The following is a 20641-nucleotide window of genomic DNA, read 5'->3' as shown; positions in this document are numbered from 1 at the left end:
TTTATATCAATTCGATCTATTCGATTCAGAGCAAAAGTAGCTGCCTTCATGTGTTATTGTTTTCTCCTTTATAGAATTGACTTGCTCTGATGAAGAAAATATCCCTCCAAAAATTATATTCATATATTTAGAATAAAAAAGAAAATAGGACAATTGTTGACTATAAGTATGTTGTAGTTGACTTATTTCAAATATTTTAAAGTTAAAATAGTTTTTAAATTATTTTAAAGTGTTTGGTAAAATAAAAAGATTTTTTTAAGCATAAGAAAATAACATAAATTAAAAATCATAACTTTAATTATAAGTAGTAAATTTTAAAATAATTCAAACAAGACTCTTTAACTCTAGCTCTTTTCAGATTCTTTTCTTAAAGAGATATTCTTACATTTATTTCAATCTATTTTTGAAAAATGAGTTACAAAGCTTTAATAAGATATTTCTATCTAAGGAGTTGCAAAAAGGTAAATAAAAATAAAAATATAAAAAAACCAATAAAGGATAATTTAATAAGTTGCTAATAATTCATCTTGGATTTATTTTGGATTTATTAGGGTATTTCAATTGAAGCTTTAATTGATAATAATTAGCATCTAAATTATCAGAATTAATATTTTCCACTTTTGTTTGTGCAAAAATAGCTAAACCACGAGCAAAGGCAAAGTAGCCAGTACCACCAACAACATTCAACTTGTTATTATCATTTGTCAAACTCTTAGCTTCAACACTAAGGCTCCCACAAAATTCTTTTGAATTAAATGTGAGATAAATAATATTAAACGCGGAATTCGCAAAATCTTGAATTGGGATTATGAAACCTTGCGCTTTTCCAACTATACGAGACGTGTTTTCAGGGCCTTCTGTTAGAAGGCGGTGGAAAATTAAAGCTCCAAAGTCTGTTGGCGCTTTTTGAGAGGGAAAATTAGAAGAGGGGATTCGAGGTTGTTGAATATATAGGGATAAATCAATCCAAGGGGGATTTTTTGATTTGTTTTGATTAGGTATTGGTGAGAATATTGCAAGGAGAATTACTGAAAGTATTGCTAATAAAATTGCAAAGCAAAATATGATTCTTGCTATCATGATTATAACAAATGTTATATATTTGAATTGTTTGGATTTCAAAAGGGAAATTAAGTTGATTTGAGGAATAAGATTTTGAGGTATGATTGTCTTAAAGTGTGTTGCTTTAATACTGTTCAATTTTAGGGGATTTTGTTAAAATTTTAAAGGTTTTGGTTACTTAATCCACCTTTTTTGCTTTTTCTACCTAAACCATATAGGTTGCAACTTGCATGAGCTTTTTGTGCTTCAAAGGAATTAATTTACCCCTAATAATTGATCATGTCTTGCTTGTTAAATAGGTACTTGGTTACTTTATTGTTTAACCATGATATATATTCAATTTTCTATCGTTCAAATATAGAATGAATGAGAACCTTAAAATAACAATAAAGTTGTTTTTGTATGATCTATAGATCACTAAGTTAAATTATAATATCAACATCATATCAATCATATCATCTCCTTAATATACAGTGAAACCTTGCTTTGGATTCGATGTAAACGCTAAATACTTTGTATATCAAACCTATGGTAAAGTATCATTTATGCAAAAGATCTAAAGAAATCCCAACTAATTAGTCACAACCAATTAATCAATAACAAACTTTTATAAGAGGAAACATGGTTACATCATTACTCAACCAAGTTGGTGTAGTGGGTAAATATATATAGATTATATAGCATGATCAAATCAAACACATATTTACATTCCACATGCATGCAACTTACTAATGAAAAAAGAAAAACCTTAAAAAACAACTCACCAACATTTTCTTCATGTTGAAAGCATTCATTTCGTCCATTATGTCACATGCATCAAGGTGATGACATTTTATTTCATTTTCTTCATGAAACCAAGTCACTTTTTTGTCCCTATACAAGTAGAAATTGTACAAAATAATAGAAAGAAAAAGACACTATGATTCTTTTAAAATCGGTTTTGAAGTTCAATTAATTCAAATACACGTTAAAAGTCTTGCTTTGAGGGTAAATCATTCCATATAAAAGACGACTCTATATCCAGAAATCAAATACGAGATCTTTACTTAAAAATTAAAAAAAAAATACTTATTACTTTACTTACAATATGTAATTGTATTCAAATAGTCTATATAAACTATGGTTGATCATTTAGTACTCACATTATCCAAAGAAAGGCACAATGAGTACTACAAACTACCTAAAACTACTACACATACTCCAAATTTTATTCTCATTATCTTATCTAACAACTAGCCAACAACCATCAAAAACACCAATTACCACCACCACATCAGTGTTAGACACTGATGGTCATGAGCTACAAATTGGCTTAAAATACACAATTTTACCTATTAATCAAAATGGAAGTAGTAGTAGTAGTAGTAGTAGTGGAGGAGTTGGTGTCCTAGCACTAGAAGCTAAAAATAGGCCATGTCCATTTTATGTCATACAAAAAAATATTGAATCATCAAATGGACTTCCAACAAGGTTCATTCCAATTGACAATAACCAACAAGTCATAAATTTATCTACTGATCTAAACATTGTGTTTGTTGCTTCCACAATTTTTGTTCAATCCACGGCATGGAAGGTCGGTGGCGCGGACGAGAGGACGGGAAAGAGGTATGTTATGAGTGGTGGCATGATTGGCCGGCCGGGGATTGAGACAATAAGTAATTGGTTTAAAATAGAAAGGTATGGGAATAATGAGAGTTATAAAATTGTGTTTTGTCCTAGGGTTTGTAGTAGTAATTGTAAGATAGTGTGTGGGAATGTTGGTGTTTTTAATGAGAATGGCAAGAAGTGGCTTGGGTTGATTGATGAACCACTTGTTGTTAGGTTCAAAAAAGTGTTGAATTAGTAGCAAAGAATTGTACTTCTCATTTTTCTTCTTCTAATATATACTCCATTTAAACTTGTCATATTTTAATTTTCGAGAGTTTATTTGATTAATCTTCAGATCCTTGTCATCAAAGGCGGACCGAGGACTCACATACTATTGTGGGGGTGCCCGTGCACCTGTTAACTTTTAAAAAAAAATCATATATATGTATATGTATATGTATATCTATCTTGAAAAATTGATAGAAACTAAGTATATTTAATAGTGTCCCCATAAAAAATATACTTCATTTAAAATACTTATCATATTTCATTTTTCCCGCATTCATTTAATTTGATTAATCTGTCATAGTCTATTAGCTAGGTTGGAGCATGATTCGTACGATATACACCTCCCCACCTCGTGTTTCAATCCCTGTCTCGCTTGTTGCTCTAGCCGTTTTGTGGAAAAGAATTATAGATTAATTTAATATTTTAAAATTAAAAGCTTGATAATAAGAAATTACATGAAAATTACTACTATAATTTTTTTGGGGGGAAAATTATATCTTAAAATGATGGCATACTTTATGTATGTAGTTTGAATTTTGAAAAAAAAAATATGACAAATAATTTAAAACGGGAGAAAGTATGATTTTCTTTTCGAGTATGAGCTCGGAAAGTTGTATACCAAAGTCATTCAATGGTAAGTAACCAATTTCTAGACTATATAATGACATAATGTTAATCTTATATGCTGGATTACAAGTAGATAACTTGCAAACTTTTTAAATTTATTGTTATGCCTTATTTTTATTCGAACTTCAGTCATACGAAACTTTAATAATTTGTTTTTCCTGAGGACTATTTATCAACAACCCATATATGGGAATCCAGATTTGGCTCCATAAACAAGGGAAGCCCAAACTAGCAAAGTTAGGTCCAAGCCCGTTTTTCCCATTTCTATATGAGATAAAATAAATAAATTTCACACTTTTGCTTATAGGAAGCTAAAAAACAAACACTCCTGCATGTTGTGAGAAGGTATTAGGAAAAATTTCCTCTTAAGGGTTCATAATCTTATCTTCATTTTCATTTGAATATCTTTGCATACACATCATATGCTTATTTAAATCCACATGTTAGATCTTTCTTGTTATCAAAAGCATATCCACACTTTTATTGGACTCCTTTCTCCAGTGGTTTCAAATTGCTCAAGGTGTTGGAAATGGCCAACCATTTCTTTCATATATTACTTCCCTATTCAAGTCATTTAGCTATATACTTCTGATTTTTCTGTCCCTGGAACTGTGGTATGGTTGTAACTTGTAAGGTAGTGATTTTAGAATAAAACTAAGAGAGTGAGAATTAACCTGTTGAGGTATTATAAATTAGTTGGCAACGCTCGTAAAATACTAGCTTTCATGTATGGAAGTTACAGTTAAAATCTCATACCTAAAGGTATCAAGTGTGGCTTTGCCATTGACAAACTCTGTCTCATTTGATATTCAGTCTTATCCTTCAACTCCAAATTTTCTTTTTCAACTAAACAATTGTTTATAGTAATTGATACTTTCTGAATACAACAGTGACTTTAAGTTCTTTCTACATTTTCTGAGTACAGTAGTGACTTTGAGTTCTTTCTACATCCTTGTATCCTAAGTAAGGACAGTAGGGATAAAGTGTGAATTTGTTATTGTTACAAGGACAAAATAATGAAGTAAGCATCACTTGATCAAACTTCAACAGAATATCTTGAAGTTATTACCCGCGACTTTGAGAAGAGACTAAGAATAAGTTTCGGCAAAAGAATGAGAAGATAAACTGATAAGCTCCAAAATATGAGAGAATTACTGAGATGCTGTTCCACCTTCATATCATGTGTAGTGACATGCTGATCCACCTTAATATCATATGTACTTCACCAGCCATTCCAAGCTCTGTCATGTATGAATATGCCATTAGAAAAAAACTTCTTTGATAAGCTAAAAGCAGTAACTTCATTTACTAATATCATAGCTTTGATGATACAAAACTCTGACTCTGCCTGTTTTTTAGCAGAGAAACAAGATGAACTAAATATTGCTAGGTAGGGATATAGTACCTTGATGCATTCAGGTAAATCTTCGTCTTCTATTTTGGCATGAGTCTGTGAATGAAGAGATGAAAAAGCATGTGAATTAGAGTTTTCAAATGCATTACTGATCATGACTCTCTACACTTATAAAAAATGTGCAAATGCAAAGCACAATTTTAGATAAAATAGTGCTTAAGAATATACTTGGATTCATCCTTGACGATACATTTCCAAACGAAAAGAAAGTCACAAACACATTTCACTTGGATTAATATTTATGTCTTTCAGAAGTTACCTTTGTGACCAAATGGCATGAGGCATAAAGATTGGCAGCTGATAAAGCGAGAATCACCAGTGCAGAAGCTACAGTTGATGGTCTGTAGCACAAGTGTTCATGACCCAACAAAGCTAGGACTGCCAGGTATTTAGCTGTCTTCTCCATATATTCGGTAGCTGTAGCAGCTTTAAGATAGAACCTGTGCAGTTGTGACAAACGCCAAATAAAATATATGGATGACTCTTTACTTCTTCAGTTAGTGTATGTTAAGGCTAAGTCATCAAGTATCAAATTTAAGCAATTGTATAGCATGGTTAACCGTTGTACCATAAGAAGTTGTAGATTGTGGGAAGAAAGCATTGGAAGTTGAGGACCTCCTGCACCAGCCACTCCATAGCCACCACTTCAGAACAGCTATATGTAGTGCCTGCAACAGAGAATGTCTTCTGGCGAATGCTGAAATGAAAGAAGCGAACTTGTCAACTTAATAACTTTTCAGCAAATGAGACCTAAGAAGATTAGTATGCTTTAATAATGATAAGGAATGTAAATATCAAGACTTTTAAACTGTAATGTCCTTAGCTTAGTCAATTTGAACTTCCTTTGAGAATTTCTTACTGTATTTCCCAGCAAGTAACATCCGAAAAAAATAAATGCAAGGTAATTTGCAATGCTGAGCAGTTCCCTCAGATTTTACAATTGGTTTTGAGGCTCTGCTTATGTGCACTTCCTTTCGACATTTCATTTTGATACTATATTACTCTAGTTGCTCTCAAGGGAACAAGCCTGGATTTAACATCAGAGCAAGGAATGTTACCTGTTGAAAGGCTGGTTTTCTTCGATCCTGACTGCCAGAGTAAGGCAGGCAATGCCAGCAATTTGAAGGCATCTTTTGGTTTTGAAGTACCCTTTACTTAGAAATCTGTCAAAGAGGTTGACACTTAGGAACATCGTCTCCTTCTGAAGGTCCTTCCTTGTGGCTTGCTATAAAAGAAACATGTCCAGCATTAGACAAGGAAAAGTGCCAAAGTACTAGTGACATTAGTATGTGTATGTAAAGAGTCCAAAGCATAGGCCGTTGAAACAATTTTTAGTTCCTTTGTATTGCTTTTGTATTGCAGTTCTCTGCAGACAAAAATGGGAATCTTAGATCCCTTGAACTACTCCCAGGACCTGGTGTTTTAGGGCCATCTTGTGGTAAACGCTTGAAATGCCATTGGATCCAAATTCTTAAATTTTCATTACAAGGTCTTAACAGCATCCTCCGAATGAGTTACTATATGAATAAAAGGGAAACAGTATCGAGTTATAATACTCTTATTTCTTTCCAACTTACATGGCATCCTGTCCATAATCGAACTCGCCAAAATGTTTGACGATATTATTCTACTCAACTTTCTAAGATCTCATGAAAATGTTTGATGATATTATTCTACTCAACTTTCTAAGATCTCATGAAAATGTTTGACGATATTATTCTACTCAACTTTCTAAGATCTCATGAATTTAAAATTTTAATATTTTACAGTAATATATATCAAACTAATCTTCAATTATTATACTCTATGGACGGTTGCTTTCTTTCAGTAAAATTGTACTACTAATATTTAAGCACACACAAGCAATATGGACAGCATTATAGGCTCACGTGCAAGGTGGATTCTGTTGTCTTTCTACCAGTTGTTAAAAAATATAACTTCCACATGCACTATAAGCCGTAAATTTATATGGCACGAAAAGCTGATTTGATTCGCTAATAGCATCAACTTCCAGAGAAATTTTTAACTGCATTTCAGATCAACTAGAAAGTAACGCGGGGAGTAAACACGTTCATCACTAACTAACCTCAAGAATCCAATGAACCATCTGTAACCGTTGCTGCACGATTAGATCGCCGTAGTCCGTAGTGGAACAGTATTCCTCGGCGTAGTCGTGTAGATACAATTGCCTCCTCTCTCTGTTTCTTATCATCCTATAGCTCTCTTCATCCTCTTCATCTTCCAATCCCTCCATACATTAAGGAAATAAACAGAATCATGATGATGTTAAGGCTAACTAATAGTATACAACATAATTTTTTTTATAAACTTCAATAATTACTATCTCAAATCTAAAACCAGTTCAATCCGCTAATTAAAATCTTCTCTTACTCTGGTACAACTATATTTGTTTCACTCAATTACTCAATATTCATGAACTATAAATTCGATGAATTTAGAGAGAGATCAATAGATTTTGTGAAATGTAATTTCAGTACAAATTAAAGGAAGTTAAATAAATAGCTTACAGTGAATTCAGTAGAAATTTGATCTTCCGAAGAGTTTATGGGAGTGGATTGCAATGCAGCGGTTGATCTGCAGAACTGTTGACCGAACCGAAGAAACAACGTGAAAGTAGGTGAAGGACTAGCGTCTGCGTTCGATTTCTCAGAGAACTGGCTTCCGGAGTCGTACCAATACGACGGACTATAGTCGAAGATATCTATATCGGAACTCTCCGGGAATATTTCCGATTGGAGTTCAGAATAAGCTGATGAATAGTCATCAGAGACATCAACAATTGAGAAATTTTCAGAACATTCCAGATCCAATTCTGCTTCAACGAGTTTCTCATGAGCTTGTTCTACAGCAGATAATTCTACCTCTGGACAGACTCGTGAAACTTCAGACTCGACCTCTTCCGGTGCTCTGTTTTCACTACATTTGATTGATTGAACTGATAAATTTCCACATTTTGACTCCGAAGGCGACTGTAAGACGGAATTGAATGAAACGACATCTTCATGGATGATTTTCGCAGCATTCCTGCTTCCTGCAACAGCATCCTCTCCAGATTTTGAGCTTTCACCGCAAAAACCACCAGAAGCTTTCAGAAATCTCGAAATTACTTCAGAATCCTCAGTTCCTTCAATAACTTTTGCATTTCTATTCCGCTTTGAAACAATATCGCGTGAGATATCAACTGGATCTTCAATTTTTATGATTTTTCCGATAACTTCAGAACACGAATCAACACAAGAGCATTCCGATAATTCGACTTCAGAATCCTTCTTCTGATCCACAAGTAATTTCTTCCTGAAATAAGCTCTAGTAATTCTCCGAAATTCCTCTCCTTCAATTTCACGCTTCTTCACTTCCTTATTCACAGAACCTTTGCTCGATTGACGCGAGACTTCACTTGTCAAGTACGACGAAGCAGCAATTGAGAATGAACGTAGAATCGGAGATATATGTGATCGCTTACGGCGAGGTAATTTCGACCGGAGCTGCCTCTTCACTGCCGGTAGGATTTCCTTCGGTTGCTGAACCGCCGGTTGAGCTGCTTCTGCATGTAACTTTCGCTTCATTGCTTGTACTTTGCTTAGAACATGTGAATTTTCTCAAACTGAGTGAAGTGTTCAAGTTGTGTGCGTCAGTGAGAGAAAGCCGTTAATGGCGTTTGTTTGCTCGGAGAGAAAATGAGGAAAATGGGGAGTGTGAGAGCTTATATACGCTGTGGTCGAGTGGGACCACGTTGATGTCACGTTGTTGTGCATTTTTCTTTCACATTTTCTTTTTCTTTTATTTTTTTCTCTAAGTAATATTTTCTTTTTCGAAAATAATTTAAATTTGATCAAAAATTTATGCGTATTGAAAAATATCACATAAAATAAAATAGAGTGTGTATATATATTTTAAATTTAAAAAATACAAACAGTTTAAATTATTTTATTTCTAATAAAAGAAGTCAGCCGATTATTTAATTCTGAATAAGATAAATCTACTAGTATTAATTTAAATGTGGATATTTTCGTTTTGAGAGTGAGAATTGTAGCTCACAGCATTACAAGTTTTTGCATAATTTGCTTCTGATTTCAATAAAATACTCAAAACTAATTGACTTGTATAAATTAATATCTTCTAAGAATTACACGTTCATTATACAATGTTGCTCAAACAAATCTTATAGACAAAGAATAATATTTTTATTGTTGAAGAATTACATTCTACTAATATTTATTTCTTAATTGAAAATATTTAAAGAGTAAAAGTAATATTCAAAACTTGACAAATAAAAAATAATTTCAAAAGATGTGTTTTGATGTCTGTGGATCTCTATGCAAAATTCAATGAGAATTCATATAAGATATCGATGGACCCTTATCCAAAATTTAGTACGATTCAATGAATTAAAAGCCATAAATTAGATGCATACATAAGTACTTCATAATTCATTTCGCTTTATTCAAATTACTTCATGTATAAGAATACTAATGTTTTGCATGTCCTACTTTTTTTAAAAAAAAAAATTAAAAAGAATAAGCTTATAAACATATTTAATAACTCTTATATTCAGCTATATCGTCCACGGTATTTATAATTCATATTCCTCAAGAAAAATTTGATATAATGTATAATTTTAAACAACTTTTCGATTGAACTACACTGTTGTTAAGGATAAATTTGAAAAAAAGTAACTAATTATTTCTTAATTATATAAATTGACAATTAATTTTGAACAATTATTATTAATATACATGCCAAACTATTATGGACGGAGGGAATACTAGCTATTGAAAATCACAAGATTTGATAAGTTATACACAAAATTCTTTCAATGCTTTATCTCAAAAGCAATATGGACTATAATATTGGAATGGCTTGGGAATAATTGTAGAGCTGAAGTCAGGATTAAGAGTTTGAAAGTACTAAATTTCGTTAATAACTGTTAATCAATTTTGTTAGGAGTTCACAAATTAATATAAAAAAATATTTATAATATAAAATCAACGGAAAAATTATTGAATTCGTCTGAATCCATGAACCCCACCTAACTCTGCCATCGGACATAAGAGGCAAGCATTAGCATGGCATGATGAACTAAAGTGGACTTTAGAGTTTAGACGATTGCAATGGAAACAATGCTGAAGCAACAATATATCGTATGGCCTTAGTAGGATCCATTTATTATCTATGGCAAGTGAGGAATATGGTAGTGTTTCAAGGAAAAGAATAGAATGCACGATTTTAATCGGGGGTTCGAAATATGAAGAATTAAATATGTAAAACTTACATGATGAAAAGCAAAATGAGGTGTCCACTAAATTTTAACCAGCATTATCATGTCCTTTAAAAAAAAATTCATTTTTTCTCTTAATTATTTAGCCCTTTTTAACAAAATATTGTGCGTTTTTAAACTGTTATTTTATAGTGTCTTATTTTATTTAAAAAAAAAAATCTTTCAAATTAATACATATAAAAAACATTTTTTTAGAAAAGGTATAAGAGTTGAATTATTAAGACTATAATACTTATTTAATGCTCAATAGCAATAAAAATAATAATATTAAACAACACCAATATTTATAGGTTAAATGATGAAAAATATAAATGAAAAGAACAAGTGATATAGGTCGATTATAAAAGTTGACAAAAATACAAAAATCTTACATATATAAAACTAGTCATAAATAAATAAAAAAATTAATTAAGTGTGACATTATATATATTGTAATTTTTATTTCTTACTTGAGAAGTGTGTTAATATTAATAATCAATCAGAAATTATAGGAGTTCGGCTAAATTTGAATTAGTATTAAGAGCATGGAAAGAGAGACATTGAAATTATTTTTATTTTAGCTATATTTAAAAAATTACATGATATTTTAGATTCAATATTTATGCTTACGTACAAAATATGATGTTAGGGAGGATCAAACAGACGACTGCTAATTAATGAACCACAAAGATCACTGAGCTACACTTTTCAGTGGTGTTGAGGGTGTTCATTTAAAGTTATAAATTTATACTATTCAAATCTAATATTATATATACCGTGTAATTTTTTGATCGAAAGGGTACGGATGAACCTCCTACCTTACACTTAGATTCGCTTCTCGAAGTAGGAATCTTGATGAAATGAATAATATAAGATCTTTATTTTCTGAGTAGCTTGAAAGTAAAGGCTGGGTAGATATATAGAGAGTCTAAACTTTTATTCTAGATGAGTAGTGACAATGTCTAGAGGTTGATGTAGCAAGTTGTGCTGGATTAGTTTAGTGATATTTTTTTGGTTTCTATTTATTGAGCGGTAAATTATACTTGATAAATAAAATAATTTAGTCACAAAAAAAATACTTTTTATTTTGACTTATATAAGACTAACATATTTGAAGAATTAAAAAATATCATGTGCGGTGAACGTGGATCGAACACGTGACCTTCAGATCTTCAGTCTGACGCTCTCCCAACTGAGCTATCCCCGCAAACATATTAATTGCACCAGCCGGGAATCGAACCCGGGTCTGTACCGTGGCAGGGTACTATTCTACCACTAGACCACTGGTGCTAGATGCAAGTTTTTGAATAAAACAGCACCCAAAACTCCTTTTAGAAAACAAAACGCCTCACTGTGTACAAAGTAAATTTTGTAGCTGAGTACAAACGTTTCTTTCCTCCCCACATGGCTAAAAGTAGATAAACAAGAATTAATTCTAACTTCTGCATGATGAAAAGAAGTAAAAGGTCTCAAATATGAAAGTGATCCAGTTTGACCATTGTATACTACTAACTTGAGAAAATTGAATAATCTAGAATTCCGAGTAATTTGCGAAGCCGCTAAAATAGTGATAAATCTTGTTAATAAAATGGGTCTTATGATGATATTTTAGTCATTTGCATCAAACTCAAACTTCTTTCCTGCATACGTATTCCCAGAAACACACACTATAATAAGAGAGGAAAATTTTTAATTGGCAGCATGTTCAATCAGACAGGTGATTTTTCTCTCTAACTTAACTTTTAACACTACGAGATTTGTGCAAAATCTACTTTATTGTTTAATAATATGGGCCACTATGACCTACTTTTAGCTTTTAAAAAAAAAATAAAAAACAATTGCCATAAAAAGATAGAATATTTTTTAAAAAAACAAACTAAAAACAAATTAAAATGGAATAAAAAAAAGTATATCACAAACTTAAAATTTTGTAGATGTTAAATGAGGCCTAACTGTTTTATTAGTTTCAAAAGGTTTAACAGAAAAGGAACAACAAAATCTACATGTTTATGATTAAGATAGGCCAAAAGAAGATGATGAGCCCAAATTATCCTAAGATGGGCCAAAAGAAGGTGATGAGCCCAAATTATCTAGGGTTGTATAATTTCCACACTTTATCCTTATAAATACACCAATTATTTATAAAATTTTCATAGGCGGCTAGTGTTAAAAAAAATTGTTCTCTCTTCTTTTAGTGTTATCTTCCTCAAATTCATAATTTTTGTTTTTATTTGATGTGTGGTATAATTACATTTGAATTCGATCTTTGTTTTTTTTTTTTCAATTGCCTTTTTTTTTTGTGTTTTAATGCTATTTTGTTCAATTTAGTCTCTGATGATGATCAAATATATAACTTTCGTTCTTCTGAGATTAAATCATGCGGAAAAGTTATGGAGACCTGAACTGAAGAGACAAATTGAAATTCTTTTTTGTATACTATATTGATTTTTCTGTTTTTTTTTTTTAAATAATATGGCTGTTCTTTTATTGATAATATTTTTGAGTTTTTTTAGAGGTTGAACTTTTTAAGATGGATGTTATTTTTTGTCTTCTAATGATGATTATTAGTAACATTTACTGATATTAAATCATGTTGATAAAAAACTTTGGAGACCTGAACTGAAGAGTCACTAATAAGATCATTTTTTTTCATACTTATTTATTTTCTGTATTTGTTTGGATATTGAAATGCAAATCCGTAAAGATTATTAACCAATTCTAGTTAATTGAAAAGATTTTCTAATCAAATTCACACATTTTTTGGATTTTAATATCTATTTCTCTTTTAAATAATCTAAAATAATATCAATAGCTTGATATGGGAAAAATTAAACAAAATAAACCCAACAAAGTTCTATAAGTGTATTTCCTCCGCTTCAGATGAATTAATATTGTTGCGGGGTTTCACCTTTGGGAAAAGAAAATTAAAACATAAATAGGCTTAATTTTTTATTTTTATCTTTATTAGTTATCGTCAAATTTATGATAAAAATAATTGAATATTGATTAATAATTAATTTCTGTGCTAGCTAATTAAAAGTAAAATTGAAGAATATTTTAAAACATAGTCTTGCATATCGAATAATTAAATTAATTTAAAAAATAAAAATTGTCTCAACAATTCAATTAATTTGATGAAATGGAGGGCTTAATAAAATAAGCTTAATTCGCAAAAATTATATCCTTACTCGATAAAATAATTTTAACTCATATTATTGGTAGGAAAACTAAAATACACAATTTATTCTATCATATGTTCTAAAATACATTATCATTAGAAAAAATTACAAAAAATCTATTTCTCTTTTTTATATATATATCATTGGTCGGATTCATCACTATAGGCGATGTATTGTGATATAATACATCGGTTTACGAGGTATCGATTGATATATTGGGTAATATATAAACTTTTTTGGAATACATTCGAATTTTATCAAATTTTAAGAAATTTTGTAATTTAGAAAAGACTAAAGATATAATGCAATTAATTCTTAATACTATAGGATTTATGTAAAATTTTCGAGCAACAACTATTTACGAAATTTCATGAAGAATAAAACTCCAAACATTTATGCTGTGTCTAACAGGTTAGTGATTTTATGGGCTACTGTTAACTGGGCCAAAGTGATTTGCAATCCAAAACATGAATGGACTAATTTTGATGGATGCTAACTCTCAAAAAATCGAACAAATATAGTCTTTTTAATGCTATTATTTAAATTTCGATGCCCTTAAAATATATATTTTAGCAAGGATAAATTCATATACGATATGTTTATTTGCTCGAAAATGCCCTCCAACTAGTTAAATAGTTGATGGTTACTCCATAACAAGGAGAAATGGATCAATTTCCTCCTTGTTCGTTATAAAATAATGACATTTAATATGTTTTTCTTCTTCTGATTTCTTACACATTAGTTTTAAATAATAATATCTTATACACTATCAATGTAACAATTTTTACCATTTGGTTCACATAATCAAATATTTATATAAATATACGAGCCAAACAATGTATCAAGGCTCCACCCCGATCGTAAAATAAAAAGTAAAAAAATTACATAAATTTTAAATTCTGATTTCGGTCGCTCAGGCTCATGTGCATTTTTTTGCAGCTTTTTACATACGAAGTGCATAGAGATTATTTGGTTGTTAATTTTGCCTTATTGGCGTGTGTCTTTTTTGTATTTTCATGTGAACTATTTTTGGATTTGCTTGGGTTGGTCTCTTGTTCTTGTTTTTTTAAAAAAAGAAATATTAAAGTATGTTTGGATATTATTTTAAATTATAATTTCAAATTCAATTGATCTAAAATTGAAAGTATATCTTAATATTTTTAATTTCACCAATTATATGTTATTTTATTTTCTTTTAGCTATATTTTTTTAAGAGAAACAAAAATAAAAACAAAATTCATGTATATTTATTTCTTCAAAACCTTACTAAATATATTATTATCTTGAACCTATCATATCCTCTAGTGAGTGAAGTATAGTTTTCTAAATGCAGTGATTATATTTTTAAAAAAAATAAAACAGAAAGCTACTTTCCATGTGCATCTGCTGCAGCTTTATTTACATATCAAGTGCATAAATATTTGTTCGTTAATTTACTATTGAAAAAAAGTCAGTGATGTAAAGATAAATATAAATTTTTTATTTGTAATTAAAAATCTCATGTTTAAACTTTTTGAGTATGACTATTTTTATTAGAAAGTATCTTATTTTTAATGTGAGAGTCTTTAATGTAAATTTATATTTAATCGAATTTTAATATTAATACAAAAATAAATGGGGATTAAATTGCGTGTGTCTAGTGTTTTCTTTTTGGACTTTGAGAGTATTTATTGTTGTTGATGATGATATCTTCAATTCCAGATTATTTTATTTTACTTTTGTACTAGTAAACTTAGATAGCGCGGTGTTTAAAAGTTTTTCATTTTTATTTTACTTTTTAAATCCAAATAGATTAGTTAATAATTTTATTATTTAGCTTTGTAATTTCAACTCAATTCATGAATTAATTTTATCAAAAAATAAATACCTTAAATTAGCAGTACGGTCAAATACCTATATTTTTTTTGGTTGAATAGTACCTATTCTTTTATGTTTAGTTTTAATATATAATTAAGAATTTATGACTTTATTATCCATTTGAATGAGTTCTCAAAATTAAGTATGGTTAACTTTGATGTTTTGTTAAAAATTTAAAGTGAGATTTTTAGTCTTTTAAATTTTTTAAAAAATATCAAAAGAATTAAAATAGTAATAAATTCAAAAACAGACTTAGAAATATGAAAAATTATTCGTAATAGATAAGCTATCTATAATTTGAAGACTTAAAAAGGTACTTCAATAATTATATATTAAAATATAAAGTTCTCTCTATATATTGATTCTTTGGAAGGAAATGGGTAATACATGATTTTAGTTCGGTAAAATAATTTTTAGTGATATAGAATTAACATAAAAATAATATATTATTTTTAAAATGCATAATAAAATAAGTAATAAATGAACAATTATAAATGAATGATAAAAGGTTTTATGTTAAGATTTTAAAAAAAACTTATATATCTACTAAAAACTTATAATTAGACTCTTGAATTTTTTCCAAGTAAAGTAAACATAAAAAAAATTTTCACAAATAATATGAATATTTATAATTATTACCGACAAATAACATTTTCTTACAATTAAAGTGTAGGAGAAAAAACTAAGTAAATTTTCAGAATCATTATAATGGAGGATGAGTGATTAAGTAATAAGTATATTTGAAATAATTATCTGTATTAATTTTTTCCTTGATAAATTCTCTTCTATAATTCTAAGTTTTGTTTAAAAATTTATTTCAACGCTATTTTTTAGTCTCCTTTTTTTTTATAGTCTTTGCTTATTTAATTCTATTAATAAAACATAAACAATTAGCATTGTAATTAAGAGGATGAAATTTGCTCGTCTTTAGTATTTTTACTAATTTATATATATATATTTTAAACAGTAACAATTAGCATCGTATCTTAACATAATCAAATTAGCTTGTCTTTAGCTTTTTATTAATTTAAGCAAAATGTTTAAATGAATTATCTTAATTAATTTTTATTAGATTTTTCATGAGTCATATTTTATTTAAAATTTAAAAATAACTTCATAATAATTTTGATTATCTCCCCCGCTAAGCGTACCTAAAAATACATTTTAATATTTTCAAAAATTATTTTTGTCTTACTTTTAGTAATGATCTTGCTCTTTTAGTTTCATGCAAAAAAAAATAATCAATTATTCTCTTTTATATATCTTATTCTTATTAGAAGTAAAAATAATTACACAAAGCAGTCTTTGTCGATAGATTTTTGCATTACAAGATTAAAGTAGAGGACAATTAAGCTAAACATAAATATATTTGGTTAGAAATATTTTTTATGTACTTTTAAGATGTCACAAATTTTAAACATTAAGTAATTTGAGGTTATGAATATATAAAGTTGGAAGTTATAGGTATTAATAATAAGTATTAATTAAGTATAGAGGTTATGAAAGATGAAGAGGTGTGAGTTTATGATAAAAATTAAATTAAAAATAAATATATAAAAATAAGAGGAAAAGGGTAAAAAAATTGTTACATATTTTTATGATTTATTTTATTATATGACATATTTTCTTTTTACATCATTTTAGAAATTTCAAATTATTAAAAGTCTCCAAATATGCTTCTAATAATAAATATTATTTTTAGTAATTACTATTATTTTGAACAATATATACTTTTTCTCTTATTTTATATTATAGGAGAGATATCTATTAAGAAAAAAATTAATTAAAAACAAATTTAGAAAGGGACATAGAATTAAAAAGCTAATCAAAAGGAATAGATTTTTTTTTGAAATTATCAAAAAAAAAAGTAATAGTGCGGATGTTTTAAAATAAAATTAAAAAATATTTAATTTTTTTGTTGATTGAATCCTCAAAATTGTGAAACATTTGGCCTATAAATAATTTCTATATATAAATAATATAATAAATAATGCAATGTTAAAATTATGTATTTTTATCATATCATTGTTATGTGATTGTGAGATACAAAATTAAAAGAGGAATCGATTTATTTAATTCTTAGCTATATAATATTTGTATTTAATATTTAGTATTTTATTTACTTTATATTAAGATGTGATATATTGTTTTTTTTATTACTTATATTTATTATATATTTGTATAACATTTTTATAGCTAGTGAGGAGGAAGATATTGTTAGACGAAATTAGAAATAAGATATATTGACGTTTTTTCAATTAACTAATTAATCTGATAAGGAACCAATCAACTCTTATTGCATCGGAGGTTTAACCGGATAACTATAAACAATCCTTATAATAATACCAATAAACATACATAAAATTAGTTAACTAATCAAGAAAAAATATTTAAAATATTTAGTTATATATGATTTGAAGGGGAAAGAAGGATCATGTTCTCAACATAACATAATTACAATCCTTACAATAATAACAACAAAAAGACATAAAATTATAGTTAACTAATCAAGCAAAAATATTTAAAATATTTAGTTATATATGATTTGAAAAGGAAAGAGTTCTCAACATAACATAATTCGATTCTTCAAATTTACAAAGTGAATAAAGACAATCAGTGTCGGTAGAAACTACAAGAATGAGAAAAAAAATCTCAAAAAACTACAAAGAGAAGCAAAAAAGAAAATGAACAAATTATTTTTTCTATAAAAGAATCATGATTTGTATCATCAACAATCCAACCTAATAATATCAAATATATATGTAATTACAATAGAACAAAAGTGATAATGATAATTAGACATGTCAAATCATTTTACCTCACAAAATCAAAATATGCAAAATATATAACGTTTTTCATTATACATCCCTCTCCTGCAAAAATCAGATCAAATAAGACAAAAGAAATTAACAAATCAAAGAAACAAAAAATGAAGAATAAGAAAAATAAAAATAAAATGACCATCATGCAATGTCTCAAAGTGAATTTTTATAGGTGTAATATTTAGGAGTTATAATTTTTATATTAAATATTTTGAAGGTTATGAATATGAAAGGTTAGGAGTTATATTATTAAATTAAAGGTTAGGTGTTATATATATTATTAAAAGGTTAGAAGGTGTAATGCTCATTAAGTAACTTATTAATAGCAATATATATATATACACATAATATTATTGTGTAAAAATAATAATCTAAAAAGCCCTATTTTTTTTAAAAAAAATATATATATATTTCTCATCATTGAGGCATGCCACATAGACGGATTGAAGATTCTCATTTATATATATATATTGATTCGAAATGACAGAATTCATATTGTAGCTTCAACTAAATATAAATTGTGCATTTCAAAATTTATAAATGACATTTCCAATAAAATAATTTTCATACATAAAGTTTGAATCAAAAAACTTAATTAATAATGTAACAATTTCATCATTTCATCGCAATTTATATTATTATATCCAAAAATATACATAATTTTGGCATGCAATTAAGGACTTTATTTTATTTCCTTGTCAATATACGGCAGTCATTAGTCATCCATCTTCTCTTCCGACTTCCTATGTTGTATTCAAAATTTTCCTTCCTCCAACGTCGAAGAATCAAAGCATTTAATTTTATCGTATTTGGTGTTTAAATTAAATTAATAAATATTAAAATATATATATTAAATGCGAATTTTAATTTAATCACTTTAGTTCTTATTATAACCTTTTTACTTGCCATTTACTAGATAAATTATTTATATATTAAATAAATTTTAATAAAACTATAATATTTGAGTAAAAAGATTTATCTAAAGATTTAAAACTTCACAAATATGTCAATGGAGTTAGTAGACATTCAAAATGAGATCCATTTACATTTGCTGCTGCTTTTTAGTCATGTGCATACATCTCACTGAGAAAAACTGAAAAAGGCACGTCTGTTAACTGATAAAGAGGAACCCTCCAATTATTACGACGGGGTTTTGTTATCAGATATATTAAAATCAAAAGAAAAGCAAATAAAATAGGAAAGAAGCGAGAGATTTGTTATGTATTTTGAATTTATCTAGGTGTATTAGTAATATGAGAAATAGATGAACGAGATTTGATATGTACCACGGATACTGTTAGGAACAGTATTTTTTTCTGATTTTCTCACCTTATTTCAAGTCTATAATTTTCTTTCATATTTGAGTTATTTCCTCTTAGGAACAGATTCAAAATATATAAATTGAATACCCAATAAAACTATTTAAGAGTCTTTGTTTAAGAAAGTTGTTCTACTAAACATATTTATGTTTTTCTTAATATATTAATTTTCAATATGTAGATCGTTTGACCAAATCATATTAATAATATATTTTTAGTATATTTTTATTTATCGTCTAATTTATCAATCATATGATTTGTAATTATAAGCTTTCATATAATATTCTAACTATTTTCGAACCCAAATATAATTTTATTTAAATATAATATATCTAAAATAATGAGATACGTAATATTATAAACTAAAACGTATCGAAGTGGGTGGGTGCTATGTATTATAAATGGGCGTGTGCTGGTCGTGTGTCTTTTTGTACCTCCTTCCCAACCGTTTCTTGGACTTTGTATTCCCATGGCATCTTTCGTCCTATTTAAATTTGTCCATATATTACGTGGGGAGTTGCACATTTAACTAAGACTAATATTTTTATGTTGTATATAAATGTGATATTTTATAAGACGATATTTGTTTTAGGAAAAAGGGTCTGATATATCCCTCAACTTTGTCATTTAGAGCTGATATACCCCTTGTTATGAAAGTGGCTCATATATACCCCTACTTGTAAACAAATGGCTCACATATACCCTTTTCCTCTAACGGAAATGAAAAAAAAATAATTTTAATCTAAATTTTTATTATTTTTTTCTAAAAAATTTAATCCCATATGAGTAAATTTAATCCTCGTCAAACATATTTTTTTTGACTTTTTTTTGTTTCAATGACTAATTTATAATTATTATTTTGATAATCAAATTTATTTATGTTTCACTAATATTCTTGTAAAACTTATTGTAGATGACCAAATTTTTTCTTCGAATACGAAATTAAATTACAATACACACAAAAAAAATAGTTTATAATTTTTTTATTCTTTAAACTAAGGAATGAAAGAAAAAAAACAAAATAAGAATAAGAAATTCAAATAATTATAATAAAAGAAGTCAAAAAATAATTTATGTATGAAAAAAATTAAAATATACCTTGAACTTTGATAGAATAATCATATATACCCCTAAATAATTTTTTAAAAAAAATTAGAAGTAATAAATATAAATTTAAAACTAATTTTTTAACTTCCGTTAAATGAAGG

The 20641-nt window shown here is 28.0% G+C and overlaps 3 protein-coding genes and 4 non-coding genes across 7 annotated transcripts; 3 read left to right on the top strand and 4 right to left on the bottom strand.

Annotated features, from left to right (window-relative positions):
• Window positions 1–499: 499 nt before the first annotated feature.
• On the bottom strand, window positions 500–1129 carry LOC107017416 (dirigent protein 11). The gene has a single exon (XM_015217652.1). The coding sequence runs from the start codon at window positions 1078–1080 to the stop codon at window positions 523–525; it is 558 nt and encodes a 185-aa protein (XP_015073138.1). The 5' UTR covers window positions 1081–1129; the 3' UTR covers window positions 500–522.
• A 1085-nt stretch (window positions 1130–2214) lies between these two features.
• LOC107017477 (kunitz trypsin inhibitor 2-like) lies at window positions 2215–2907 on the top strand. Its single transcript, XM_015217688.2, has one exon. It carries the CDS (start codon window positions 2225–2227, stop codon window positions 2903–2905), a length of 681 nt encoding a protein of 226 aa, XP_015073174.1. The 5' UTR covers window positions 2215–2224; the 3' UTR covers window positions 2906–2907.
• Window positions 2908–4375: 1468 nt separating this feature from the next.
• LOC107017344 (cyclin-SDS) lies at window positions 4376–8652 on the bottom strand. Its single transcript, XM_015217597.2, has 7 exons — window positions 7507–8652; window positions 7065–7226; window positions 6037–6203; window positions 5547–5675; window positions 5238–5418; window positions 4970–5014; window positions 4376–4805 (listed from the first exon to the last, which is right to left on the bottom strand). The coding sequence occupies exons 1-7, from the start codon at window positions 8563–8565 to the stop codon at window positions 4776–4778; spliced, it is 1773 nt and encodes a 590-aa protein (XP_015073083.1). The 5' UTR covers window positions 8566–8652; the 3' UTR covers window positions 4376–4775.
• A 2738-nt stretch (window positions 8653–11390) lies between these two features.
• On the bottom strand, window positions 11391–11463 carry TRNAF-GAA. Its single transcript has one exon. It is a non-coding gene; the product is annotated as a tRNA-Phe (tRNA).
• Window positions 11464–11475: 12 nt separating this feature from the next.
• TRNAG-GCC lies at window positions 11476–11546 on the bottom strand. The gene has a single exon. It is a non-coding gene; the product is annotated as a tRNA-Gly (tRNA).
• Window positions 11547–12583: 1037 nt separating this feature from the next.
• On the top strand, window positions 12584–12669 carry LOC114077035. The gene has a single exon (XR_003578130.1). It is a non-coding gene; the product is annotated as a small nucleolar RNA Z159/U59 (small nucleolar RNA).
• Window positions 12670–12802: 133 nt separating this feature from the next.
• Window positions 12803–12885, top strand: LOC114077039. Its single transcript, XR_003578133.1, has one exon. It is a non-coding gene; the product is annotated as a small nucleolar RNA Z159/U59 (small nucleolar RNA).
• Window positions 12886–20641: the final 7756 nt, after the last annotated feature.

The sequence above is a fragment of the Solanum pennellii genome, chromosome 4 (genome assembly GCF_001406875.1).
Source record: "Solanum pennellii chromosome 4, SPENNV200".
Lineage (NCBI taxonomy): Eukaryota > Viridiplantae > Streptophyta > Magnoliopsida > Solanales > Solanaceae > Solanum > Solanum pennellii.
The sequence above is the reverse complement of the archived record's forward strand: the minus strand, read 5'-3'. Positions and strand labels throughout refer to the sequence as shown.